Raw genomic sequence first — 13,143 nt, 5'->3', positions numbered from 1 at the left:
ATGCTTTTCATTTAGTCTCCCAATAATTAAAAAATGATTTCTCAATGACATAAAAATTGTATTGTTATACGATAATCCAGCTAAATGAACTATTTCCATATACATGGATATATACTAAAATTATTAGTAAAACCCCCAAATAACTTGGTTTGTTTATCGAAAGTAAGAAATTTGAGTTGATTGTACAAATATGTCCATGCTTTGTAATTGTACAAATCTTGTTTGTTTTATTTGTATTTACAATGCATCAAAATTTTATTGCTTTGTAATTTTCTTTCAATGTTTTTCTACCACTAACATTTTTTTTTTCATTATTGCATTTACACTTTTATATATATTGATAAGCAAGAATAATATATCAAATTTATCCACACGTCATTAGAAATAACTATTTACTTATATGTTATTATAAATATGGAAAAGTACATGTCAACTAACACGAATGATCATTTGAACTTAATAAAGAACATATAAATAATTTACTCGTATATTATGGATAAAAACAATATTATATCTGCCAAGTGTTGAATTAACGAGGTTGAGGTGACTTTTTCAAATTAATATAAAGTTCACGAGTAAGATAATTATTTATTTTTACTTTAGGCTTTTTCTGCCTATTTTTAATTTATCGATTTTAATTATTCTTCCGTATCAACCAACAAACGATTATCCAGGAACTGGAAGATGGTTGGCGTGACACACCTAAATCCTCCGCAAGGCTTCAGGTGACTGGAGCAACCTTCAGGAGACATGATTACCATTAAATGCTTAAACATCTAATTTCAACCTAAACCTAAACTTATATAGATAATATAATGTCTAAATATATCCTAATGCTTATAATTTAAGTTTTTTTTCCTGATTTTTCTCACAATTATTTTTATTTATTTATTTTACTTTTCTACCTTTTTTGTTGTGAAAAATAGCTTCACATGTTATCTCTTTTTACGACATGTTGTTGTCGTCGTTATATTTCATATATATTCTATTTTTTTTCATGAATATAAAAATATCAAAAATCAAGTACTCAATTTTCTTTATTTTTAATTTAATTAATAATTAATTTAAAAACTATTTCCTCTTTTAATTTACTAACATTTACATTTATTTTCCGATTGTCAAACGACGGAGAGAAAAAGGAGTCTAAGGAAAATGAAAGGCTTTTTGACAGCACTGCGTCGAGTATCCGTATTCGTAATATAAATAAATTCCTGTTTCGTCACTCTCTCTATAATTCTTTCTTCTCTCTCTAAAAATTTCTTCTCTCTCTGGTTTTCTCATGCATGAACAACCACCATGAAATTGGAAAAATTAGGGCACAACAATTGTGAATTTCGTCAATCGATGTTGTGGAACTTTTAAGGGAAGATGTGAATTGTGATTTCCGATTTTCTTTATTTTCGTTTTCTTGGTGTGAGATCAAAGGAAAAAAGTATTCGCATGAAGGGCCCGTTAGATCGATCAAAAGTAGTGCTGCGGCACTTGCCGCCGACAATTTCTCAGTCCATGCTTCTTGACCAAGTTGATTCCCGATTCGCTGGTCGATACAACTGGTTCTGTTTTCTACCCGGCAAGTCCAGGTTAGGGTTTTGAGTTCTTGGTTTTCAAACAAATTTTGGCCTTTTTTTAAAAAATACAAATTTTACTTATTGGGACTGATTGTCTAGGTAATAATAACCGATTATGGAAAAAAAAAGGAAAAGAAATCAAAGATTATATCAACTCTTGATTTTCGAGTTCTTGATTTTCAAGAAAATTTTGTGTGTGTAGGTAATATGGTTCCTGGCTCCTGTCATTTTACTTATGCATAATACAGGGTCTGATTAAGATTGTATAGGTAATAATAACCCAACCCGACAAAAGATATAAAGAAAGGAAGTAGAGCAAATCAAAGATTCTATTAGGAGTCTTGAATTCTTGTTGATTTTGAAGCAAGTGTGTTCACTTAGAATTTTGATAGGTTGTGAACTTCCGAATTTTTTAAAGATTTTTATTTCTTGAATGGATAAAATTGGATATTATTGAAAAAATACAGCACCAACCAAAGATGCAAGAAGTCATGTTATGTAAGCATGCTTTATAAGTATTCCTTTATATTATATGTGTTCGTTTAGGTTTCAGATTGTCAGTAGTGTCACTGATTGATTGTTATTTGTTGTTGATTGGAGAGACAAGTATGGTTTTGGTAGAAATGGTTACACAAATACCAGATATCCTGTTAAAAAGTGGTCACGCTTGAGGAGTTGAATACCCCTTAAAGAAAAGAAATCAGTACTGCAATAAATATTCCCTCCCCTTTTGTTTGCATGAAAAGATCATGGTTGCAAATGAGATCGTTGTCGGTGTAGTTTGTCCGTATTGTACTATCATTCTTTCCTAGCTTGTTTTCTCTGGTGAGAGACCGGGGTCTTCTGGATTGATTTACCTGTACTTATGATTTTGTCCTTATTTTCCCTTCTTTAATGTCTCTCATTATTTGGAGATCTCTTTTGGATGGTAAATTTTTTTGCAAAATTAGTACAAATACGAATTGAGCAGTTTATCCAGATAAGATGATAGCCTTTATTTCCTTGACTTGTATAGGTATTTTTGTTAGAGATAATGACCGGTGTGCTGCATATTGAAGAAAATTGTGAACTAGATTGCCACCTTTATTTCCGTTCTTTCCTTATTTTGTTTTATTCGGATACGTGTTGATACGGGTTTTCTGGAAATTGATTCATCAAATTTATCGCCTTATCTAGAAAACTAACCGGAATTTACGTTTTTGTCCTAGCTTGCCTCATTTACCACAGTCCTTGCTAGTTGGAGAATTTTTGTTGGATGGTATATCTTTTTTCAGAATTTATAGGGAATTGAATTGTTTTGAAAATTAGGGAGATCATCTTTACTGCCTTGACTTGTTAGACTTTAGTCAGAAATACTAACTGCTGTGGTGCTGTTTGGAAGAAAATGCTGAACTAGATTGCCACCGTAAGAGGGGTTCACACTTTTGGAAAGCAGATTTTGAAGTCCCTTATCTGTGATTTTATCCTTTCTATCTCATTTTCTTCTGAATGGTATGCCTTCCTCAAATTTGCTTGAAATAGGGGGTTGAATGTTTATCAATGAAGGATGATCTCACCTCTATTGTTTTGATTAAAAATTAAAATTGATGAGGTGCTGTTCTAAAGAGAATGTTGAACTAGATTATACTGCCACTTGGGCAAACTCTATTGTTTTGATTAAAAATTAAAATTGATGAGGTGCTGTTCTAAAGAGAATGTTGAACTAAATTATACTGCCACTTGGGCAAATGGGTTGCCCACAACTGCTTTTGGTCTAATGTAACATCCTTTTGCGTGAGTATTGTAGTTCTTATCTTTGTCAAGTTTGGTCCAAAGGACCCTTTATTAGTCTATTTTACCCCCCCCCCCCCCACCCCACCCACAAATAAAATAAAAAAATATACAAAAACACACACCCTTTTTTCTTTGTTTTCTTCCTTCTAGGCGATCTTTTGGATTGCTATAATCCTATAACTTCTTATCCACATCAATGCATGCTTAGACATCTTAGAAAACATTGTTAGGGGATACTTTATCTCCATTTATTGGTACTTCCTATTTACATTTACTCACGTGTGTTTAACCTGTGTACATAGTACATACATTTTTTTTATAACTGATAGTATGTATATTATTATATAGATAATTATCCTAGTTTGCCATTCACTGAAGTTTCAGTTGGATCAATGTCCTTGATGGATTTTATTTTGGTTTATCTTTATGTCCATTTTAATTTTTCTTTATTATTTACTCTGTTTGTAAGATTATTTAACTATGTTGCAATTTTTAAAAAATAATTGTCCCAGCATGTTCTTTACACAACATGAACGTACTATGCTTTAGGTTGTCACAAGTGGACTTCTTTTTTCAAGGTTAGTGTCCCTCATAGTTTCCTTTACCTCAAATTTTCTCCTGCAGCCAGAAGCATCAAACTTATTCAAGAGCCTATATTGAATTTAAGAGGCCAGAAGATGTTATCGAGTTTGCAGAGTTCTTTGATGGACACGTTTTTGTAAACGAGAAAGGTATAGAAAATTTGGCCTATATCGGTATTTCTCCCTACCATATGATGTTTAAAATTGTTTTAAATCCACCCAGACATTTTGCTACAGGATTAAAGTTCTTATCCTGTTAATTTTAACAAGAAAATTTTGAGCCCTTGCTTTATCTGGGTCCTGACAGTTCTCAGTTTTGCAAGTATATTAATATGTTTCTTACCCTAGTGTATGTCTGTACTAGGCACTCAGTTCAAAACTATTGTTGAGTATGCTCCTTCACAGCGTGTTCCAAAACACTGGTCCAAGAAGGATGGCCGTGAAGGAACCATCTTGAAAGGTACTAAATCAATGCGCTAATTGCATCTGACCTACCTCCATCTCCTCTAGTCTTCACTCATGGTTAAGTTGATGCCCTTGTAGATCCTGAATATCTGGAGTTCCTTGAATTTATCTCAAAGCCTATTGAGAATCTTCCAAGTGCAGAAATACAGTTGGAAAGAAAGGAAGCTGAACGCGCTGGTTAGTTTGAATATTTACCGAATGCATACGCTGTCCTCCTGCATCAAACTGAGGCTTAATCTATTAATGAGAGATGTAGGATAGCAAACTATAAAGGTGGATTACATGTTCTCTGAACTTAAGTTTCACTTCTTCTTTGGTTTTTAGGTTCTGCAAAGGATGCTCCTATAGTTACTCCTTTGATGGATTACATACGTCAGAAAAGAGCCGCCAAGAGTGGAGCTCGGGTAGGAGATTTCGTGTTATGAAATATTAACTTGTTGGATTTTCATTTGAGGTCTCTTTCTCTCTCTTACCCCCTCTTAGTACATTCACCTTTCCCCAAGCTTGCCTAGGTCTGCTTGCACAGGGTACGCCTTCTACATTTTCTTAATCGTTATTTGGTGAAGGATGTTTTCCCTTCCCTTAGTGAGAGAGAAAATAAATGGGTCTTGTAATGATTAGAATGCTCCTTCTTTCTATCGGTGTATAATATGACCACACGAGGAACAGAAAATACATTTCATCATTCCGCGTTGAATTATCCTAATATACCTCCTCTTTTGTTCAATATTTTTGTTTCGTCATGAGATCAGTGCTCCAAGAGAGTCTAAGAAGCTTGCAATTTTATATCCTATGCTGCCTGATGGTTAGTTACTTTCTTGGGGAAAAACATGAATATGTTACTTTGATCTGTGGTCTCCTTTCAATTTCTTTGTTAAGCTATGGACATCAGTTGTATATTCTCGCAAATGGAGGCTTTGTTTGGGTTACAAGCAATTTACCATCCATTCGCACCATTGGCGGTGGTACATAGTTAGTTCACTCTAAAAAAACTTATGATGAATGTGAACCTGTTCTTTTGACATTAATTAAAAAAAAGAAAGAAAGAAAAGGGTTACAAGCCGCATAAGTTTTGAGCATAAATAATGTGAGAGGATGGTAAGATGATATGAACAAGTTGCTGATAGCGGCGGAAATATTCATTCATGGGTCAAATAATTATTTGAAAATTAGGATAAGTTCCCTTTCTTTCTGAAGTTGCTGGGTCAGTTTTCCATGTTGTGTACTCTGTAATTACATTAATAGATCTAAGCAAATCAAAAGTTTGATGTTGAGGAATTTATTATGTATGCTTAAAATGTAATACGGTAAATTAGGGACAGAACTCAGAAGTACAATGATAACTAGACTAAGTACAGAAACTGTTACAAAATTCTCTCTGGGTTAATTTATTGTGACAATAGATGGTGAGAGTTCCAGGATTTCTGTGAGCAGACTGAATCTGTTGGCAATGAGCTTTTCCATTAACCATCTTTTACATTGGCTACACTTCTCAGGAAGATAGTAAACTCTCAATTTTGTGTTTACCAAGTTTAAAAGATCAGTACTAAGTTTTTATCCCTGGTCCTTGACAGAAATCTATAGCTAATGGGAGACCAACCAGAAGAACGAGTGGCACATCCGCAGGAAGTCCTAGCTCAAGTGCATCTAAACGAAGCTCTGAAAAGAGACGGGCTTCCACTACCATGGTAAGGGTGTCATACTGTCATGTTCCAATCCAACATTTTTGCAATTGGTACTCCTGGTTATAGATTTGTCTATCTATTTCATGCAAATATTCTGTGTTTGATCTTCTCTCAGTCACATCATCTGCGATCTATGCGCTTGTGAAAACAATAATATACCTGATTCGACTTCTGTATCAGTTTTTCGCTGTTGATTTTCCTTACCTCTGATAATTGGTTGGAGATATTCTTTTTATTGAATTATTCTTGGTATGGTACTAATGTTCATGTATGCATGTCTATTTCTTTTGACGGATATGTGGTTAGTGTCACTTCTTTTTTCTAGTCGCTTATGGAACTGTCTGATCGTGTACAGTATGTTCTTCGAGATAGTTCTAAGGCTGGGAGTGGCAAAGACAAAACATATATTCTAGCTCCAAAACGTGATGATCAGCAGCGTGCTGAGAAGTCTGGTACCTCTGCTCCTGGATCTGTGGCTAATGCAGTTGAAGAGGAAACTGGTATGCCTACACTTTAGTTGTCGGTTGTAATCACATGTTTGCATGCTTGTTTGTCTATTATCATCCCATGAAGGCAAGCTTTGGAGCAATAGAGAAGCGCTTGGGTTTCTACGGGGGACCAGGGTTCTAATTTTGGTGCCAACCTTTCCAATGGGGAGGTAAGGCTGTCTACGTTCCCCTTCCACCGAACCTTCATGGAGAGCTTTCTGGCAATGGGGTCTGCCATTTTTCTTACACGTTCTTCTTTGAAGCAAGGAACAATAATAAGTCATAAGCAAATTGACATGGTTTTGGACTTTTTTGAGAATGACAAAGTAAAAATATATTATTTGTACCTCTACAGTGCGAGCACTGGACTTACATAATAGTACAAGAAAATCTTCATCGTAGCATCTTTTTAATTGACAAAAACATCACACCAAAAAAGACAGCAGCTCTAAACATGTGGTTTCAAGCTATGTGTAGGTCCTTCCAATTTCAAAATTTCAACAGCTCTGTTCCTTTCTTTCAATACATAGTGTGTGTGACTGTGTTTCGAATACTTTGGATATTCATGACTTTTCTCCCATTCCAGCTTTGTATTGTTAATCTCAGTGTCTTTGGTATCATCACTTGATGGGTGTCGAAAAGATTTAAGAACATACTCCAAATCTTAGATGCTATAGGGTGATGAAGCAGAGGATTGGGGTTCGTCATATCCTTTCATAATACAATACCGACCTAATGTCATTCCGCTTTTGATCAAGTTATATTGGCTACGGGGTGATGCAAAAGGAAGATATTGGGGTTTCTCATCTCCCTTCACAATACAACACCTGCCTAATGTTATTCCACTTTTGATCAAGTTATATTGACATTATTTTACCTTATCTAAAAGAATCCAAGTTATATTGAGTTAATAAACTTTTCATTCAAGGCAATCCAATCACACATGCAACTTTACTCAGGCCTCTGGTTTTCCATAACATTTACCAGGGCCTACTAACAGTTCAAACAGCAAGCTATAACTTTCTTGACACTTTTACCAGTTAGCAATCCTTGTTCTTTTTCTTTTTTTTTTGGGTGTGTGTGTGTGTGTATAGTCTGGTGGGAGTATCTAGATTATCTAGCTGCCAATCATGGGTCATCTAACCTTTCTTGTAACAAAAATTTCATGGAATGCCTTTTGACCAGAGTGAACTCTAATCGCGGCGAAAGAGTTTGTTACTGTTGTTTATTAAATGTGTTACCAGTTTCCCGAAAAAAAGTGGATGGAGTTATTAACGTGAGGTAGATTCTCTTTGTAATGGTGCTCTTTCAGTTACTTAATGTGGACTTCTACCTTTGCTTTGGTTAGACAGTATGAAATGGTGGGGGGTTTCACCAGCACTCTCATGTTGGCTGCATATGTTTTGACCTATCACGCAAATAAAAAAGAAAAAAAGGTTCATTCATATGAGCTGAAGATGCAGCATTCCTTAATCCTGAGCAGACCAAAGACGTGTTTTTATTAGGTAGAACTTGTTCCAAGATAAAATTATGCTAGATGATACTGATATTCTTTATTAAGGAAATTGAGCGATATGTTTAGGATGGCTCAAATGGAAAAGAAAATCTTTAATTGTTTTAGGCTGGAATGAGTTTACCGAGTTTTCGCGGAGTATTTAAACAATTGGGGTTTGTTATATAAATATCTGATGATGTTCTTGAAATTCATCTGCAGATGTTACTTATTCCACAAAAAAGAAAAAAGAATTCCATTCTAGAGGGATAACTAGTGTAAATGAGACAATGATCTTCTGTCCACTTGACATGTCTCACAGAATTTTGACTGGAAGTAAAGAAGCTTTTTTGCTGGTTTATGTTTTGATAAGTAAAAGAGAATATCAACTCCATTAATGTGGTGAGAGAAAGTGGTTAAGGGAAATTTGAAAGAACCCAAGATGGCTGCTCTAGGAAACAATGAGAGGAAAATGGAAGGTCAGTGGGTGACAAGGGGGTGAGAGTTCTTAATCTAGATCTTTCTGCTGCATTTTTTGGGTTAGGTAATACATAGATAGACACTTAAAAGTTGGTATAACTGTCAAATAGACACCTTAACTATGTCAATGTTAGATGCACCCTGTATTCTTGGCAAAAGTGTCTCGTAACCTCACACTGACATGGCAAAATGCATGTCTACGCTCAAATTTGAGCGCATTAAAGTCCTTCAATTTTTTATTTTTTTAAAATTATATGGGCCCCACATGCGTCCCTCTTCCAGTTTTCCAATAACTATATGAAGCAAAGAACAAATATTTGCATAAAACTGAAAAGAACATTTGAAATCCATACCTCATTCTTTCTCCCTAAAGCATAACATGGATTATTGATACCTATGCTAGTAACTAGTAAGTCTTTTTGTTTAACCGACAGTTAGAAATTAGACTTCTACCTGCCAACTCCTGGACTTTTCTCCTTTCTCATTATGAAGTCACAAGGTACTACTATTACATATCTTTTGCCCATTGCCACGTTTTGGGTTTATGATGGAAGCTCTATCAGTGATTTCCATCAATGTATGGTAACAACTAACAAGTGAGACAACAAAGTACAATGAGGCAATGTCCTTGTAAAAAAAAAAAGAAGTAAAATGAGGTGTAATGTCTAAATGAGAGTGAAGCAGGTAGATTGACTGGGTGGCTTCAAAATGGGACTATGGCCTCAAAGTTGTCATCTGCCAGAAAGAATGTGAGTTGCTGACAGTCCGATAACAGAGCCTCATAGTAGAGCCCAAAAGTCTCTATCTGAACTTCCACAAAGTCTTGCTGTCAGATCTTCTGATGACCCTCAATCGGTGAATGTCTCGAAGTAAGATTTAACAATTGTAGTATTTTGAGTTCGTTTGTTATGAAAAATGAACTGACGTAGAAGATGGCACAAGAGGGAAGGGGTCACAGGAGGTGGTCGGATTCCAAGTGTCTGAAGGTGTATTTATCGTTTACCAGTATGGAAAGGCTTAAATTTTTTAAAATAAAAATGGGGGTGAGGGCTGGTCCTAACCATTTTTCTTTCTAATTTTAAAAGGTGGCTTTTATTTAATGACCCTGCCATTTTTTCACATTTGGTCAATTGACGTGTCATTGGCGATTGTATTACACACGGGAGATCTAACGGATTGATGGGTTTCCGAGACACTTTTGCCAAGAAGAGGTGTCTATCTGGTTATTTGCAAAGTTAAGTTGTCTATCTGATAGTTTCTGTCAACTTTATGTGTCTATCTATGTCCTTGGCTTAATTTTATTAAAATAATCTCCCATTCGCAAGTAATATACCAAAAAGTAGAGAAGCTACAACATAATATGATTCTCTAACAACAGTATTGGAACCTCATGGGTGCACTAAAAAGAACTAGGAATGAGAGGCTATTCCTTACAGCTGCCTGTGTTGAGTGATGACTCAAAACCTGAAATGGATTCCTTCATAAGGATTTTCTTTCTTGTTGTGTTATATTCTTTATTGCTATTAAGCTTATGAACGATAACAATCTTTTACATTTTAATTTATGATATCGATTGAAAATTTTCACATTTACCAGTTTCAAAAAGAATAATTTGTGATATTGATCAATCAGCATATGTGCTCTGAAAATTGTCTAAGGGGGATGGGTAATTGTTGATTTAATTGAGTTACCAAGTGTAAGACATGATGTGTTCCATCAGGGTCTATTTTTTATCTATTATACTAGATCGATCTGTCGCTCAAGATAGTCTAATTTAGTGGCTTCTAACTTTTGATTGAATTGAATCACTGAGAATAATACACGACCTTTTTACTGTGCCTTCCTTTGTGAGGGTTTAAATTTTGGATTGTTGACTTCCTTTCCTTCCCATTCTTGACATTTATTTTTGTACGTTGTTTAAAATGTCTAAGATCCTCTATATTTGTTCCAGGTGGAGCTGCTGATGTTGGGAAGAAGAAAATCCTGCTCTTGAAGGAAAAGGAAAATCCTAATGTAAGCTTCACCTTCTACAGACAGTAGTTTTTTTGGTTACAAGCTATCTGTGTTTGGTTATAGTTCCTTTTTTGGGGAAAGGGGTGGGTGGGGTGCCACACTGAAAATGAAATTTGCTCCTGTGCACCTTGGGTTGGGTAACTTTACTTTCATAAGCTCTGGAAGTGAGAGACATGTAGGCTAATCTCTTTAACTAACCAGTCCAGATCATCCCTCATATTCTTGACTCCCAAACTTCCGGACAGATGCTATCAGGATCAGTGGAAACATTTTTGTGCATATAAGTTGGTCCATCAAACCTTTTTAGGTGATCTAAACTGCGATAGATTTACTTCTAAGCCACTGTAAGGCTGTTTTTGGTAAATATAAAACTGACTCTTTGCCAGTCGACACGTTTGTATAATAATTTAACGCTGTAATGCACGTGACAGAATAATCTTGCTTACCTTGACAAAGAAAAGGTGGCCTTGAAATAGTTTGAGCTTAGTTGTCTAGGGTTTCACCCNCCCCCCCCCCCCCCCCCCCAATGCTTGTGTGTTGCTACTTTTTGCTAATATTATTATTGTCTATTGAGCGGTCACAAAGTTCTGTCATTTCATCTGTTTTCTGATGTAGAGGGGAGTCCCTTGTTGTGTAGATAGTTAGCTTATTTCATTTGATGTGTAACAATAATTTGTATTCACCACTTAAATATATTTAACACCAACTCGGTCTTAATCAATAATATGGATTTGTTCATCCCGAAAAATGTATCCTGGAGATTATTTTCAGTTTATATTTCTGAAACTTTATACTTGCCAGAGCTTGAGTCTGTTGTATTTTTGGTGTAAACAAGATTTGGTGGGGAGAGGTAGATAGTTTAGCAGATTTTATAGCTCAATTGTAAAGATTTTGTACAGTTTTGGCTTTTGAAATTACCCCCTAGGGGCTGTAAATTCCACCTCATCAGGTTTTGCTGATGAGTTTGATGTGAATATAAAGTTACCTTTATCAAAAGAAACTTTATACTTGCCAGACTTTTCTTTCGTACATAGGTTTGTAGTGGTTCATTGATTCAGGACAATGTGGCACTTATTATTACAATAACTTCATCTGCTCTGAAACAGAGCCAGCGTCGTGAGGCAAGTGGAAGAATCATTAGAAGTATTCTTCTCAAGGATGCTCGTCAAAATCAGGCCCCATCTGCATCCCAACAAGAAAAACACAGGGTGGATAAGGACAAAAAGCCTCCTAGGCCACCATGTGTCCAGTTGTTTCAGAGAGAAACTAATGGAGCTAATGAAGATAAGGTTCTGGGAGCTGATTTGCATATTGTCCACACTGAGAAACAGGAAAAACGCACTAGGATCAGGGATAGGCCTGATCGTGGTGTTTGGACTCCTCTTCGTCGTTCTGATAGTTTACATGCTAGTGATGAGTCTTTATCTTCATCTGCCTCTCAATCTTCCGAAGTGCCAGATTTTGTTGAAGGTTTGTTCACTAGTATCAGTCATGTTTAGTTTGTTTTGACCTTTCCGCCAGATGGTAGATCTTGGTTGAAAGGGGACTTTTCTGCTTTTTATTCTCTCGTCTCTCATCTCTCATCTCTATCAGGATAGGAAAGAGTATATTTGTCATTTCTTATATCTCTTTATTAAGAGTGGTACTTACCTCAAAAAAAATAATCTCTTTATTAAAATTGACATGTATTGGAGTTCACTAAGTTTTCTTTTCCCTGGTTTTTTCTTTTGGGGAAACCTTTCTATTTTTTACTATTTCTTTAGGAAGTCAAGGTGAAACCAAACATGGTCTGCCAAATGCTCGTGGTGCGGAGTTCAGACCCATGGGAAGTGGGCGTAATTCTCATTCTTCTTTTGACAATGGTTAGTTATGTTTATGGTTCATGGAATTTTGTGATTCTTTGCTATATGTGAAGTGATATGCTCAATAGTCTTTTCCCTCTTTTCATCAGTGGGATCTGTTTGATCACTTTTGCTTTATTCGATGGATCTAGGTACTTATAAACATGGTGGTCGTCGTGGTATGAGGGACGATGGAATTTCAGTAGGGGAAGGAAAACCCTTAAGAAGGGGAGGTCCTTCTAGCTATGGTACCCATGAGGTATGCCTTTTGTTTTACAATGTTCCATATTTTAGTGTATGCGGTTGTGTTTTCTTTTGTGTATTTACTAATTTGCTCACATAGGTTATATGATTTTAATGCAGAAACAAGTGTGGGTCCAAAAGTCAAGTTCTGGTACTTAGTTTTTGTCTCCAACGGTAAGCTTTAAAATTGGCTGTTCGTTTCTGTCAAGAACTTCTTTGTTTTCATTTTCCTGATATTGCACGAAAATATTTGATAGATGAAAATATGTATCCAAGAAATTGCTTAACAGATGAATAAATGATTGGTATCAAAGTGTTGTGGATTACCACAGCAGTCAGTCATTTGAATGTTATAGTGTCACAAGGATATACTTTATTATCTACTTATTTTGGTTTTGCCTAAAAGTGTTAGTGGTAAAAGCCTGGCCTATATATTTTGCCTGAGTGCAATCTAGCAGCTTAATCGATTCAAACACTGTGGACTCTTGAGCGATTACTGCCTTCATTTTATTTT

The 13,143-nt window shown here is 35.6% G+C and overlaps 1 protein-coding gene across 1 annotated transcript; it reads left to right on the top strand.

Moving 5' to 3' along the window:
• Positions 1-1,209: 1,209 nt before the first annotated feature.
• On the top strand, positions 1,210-12,835 carry LOC125870811 (regulator of nonsense transcripts UPF3). The gene is made up of 12 exons (XM_049551341.1): positions 1,210-1,580; positions 3,966-4,072; positions 4,287-4,382; positions 4,466-4,564; positions 4,712-4,791; positions 5,962-6,075; positions 6,428-6,572; positions 10,484-10,545; positions 11,652-12,015; positions 12,309-12,407; positions 12,539-12,645; positions 12,750-12,835. The coding sequence occupies exons 1-12, from the start codon at positions 1,441-1,443 to the stop codon at positions 12,786-12,788; spliced, it is 1,452 nt and encodes a 483-aa protein (XP_049407298.1). The 5' UTR covers positions 1,210-1,440; the 3' UTR covers positions 12,789-12,835.
• The last annotated feature ends 308 nt before the right edge of the window (positions 12,836-13,143 follow it).

This window comes from Solanum stenotomum, chromosome 1, assembly GCF_019186545.1.
Source record: "Solanum stenotomum isolate F172 chromosome 1, ASM1918654v1, whole genome shotgun sequence".
NCBI classification, from domain to species: domain Eukaryota; kingdom Viridiplantae; phylum Streptophyta; class Magnoliopsida; order Solanales; family Solanaceae; genus Solanum; species Solanum stenotomum.
Note: the sequence above shows the minus strand (reverse complement) of the source record. Positions and strands in the feature narration are given on the sequence as shown.

Excerpts from the sequence above, each read along its gene's own strand:
- LOC125870811 (XM_049551341.1), top strand. The coding sequence starts at position 1,441 with ATGAAGGGCCCGTTAGATCGATCAAAAGTAGTGCTGCGGCACTTGCCG. Across the intron at positions 1,581-3,965 it reads TTTCTACCCGGCAAGTCCAG|CCAGAAGCATCAAACTTATT; the intron begins GTTAGGGTTTTG and ends TTTCTCCTGCAG. Across the intron at positions 4,073-4,286 it reads CGTTTTTGTAAACGAGAAAG|GCACTCAGTTCAAAACTATT; the intron begins GTATAGAAAATT and ends TGTCTGTACTAG.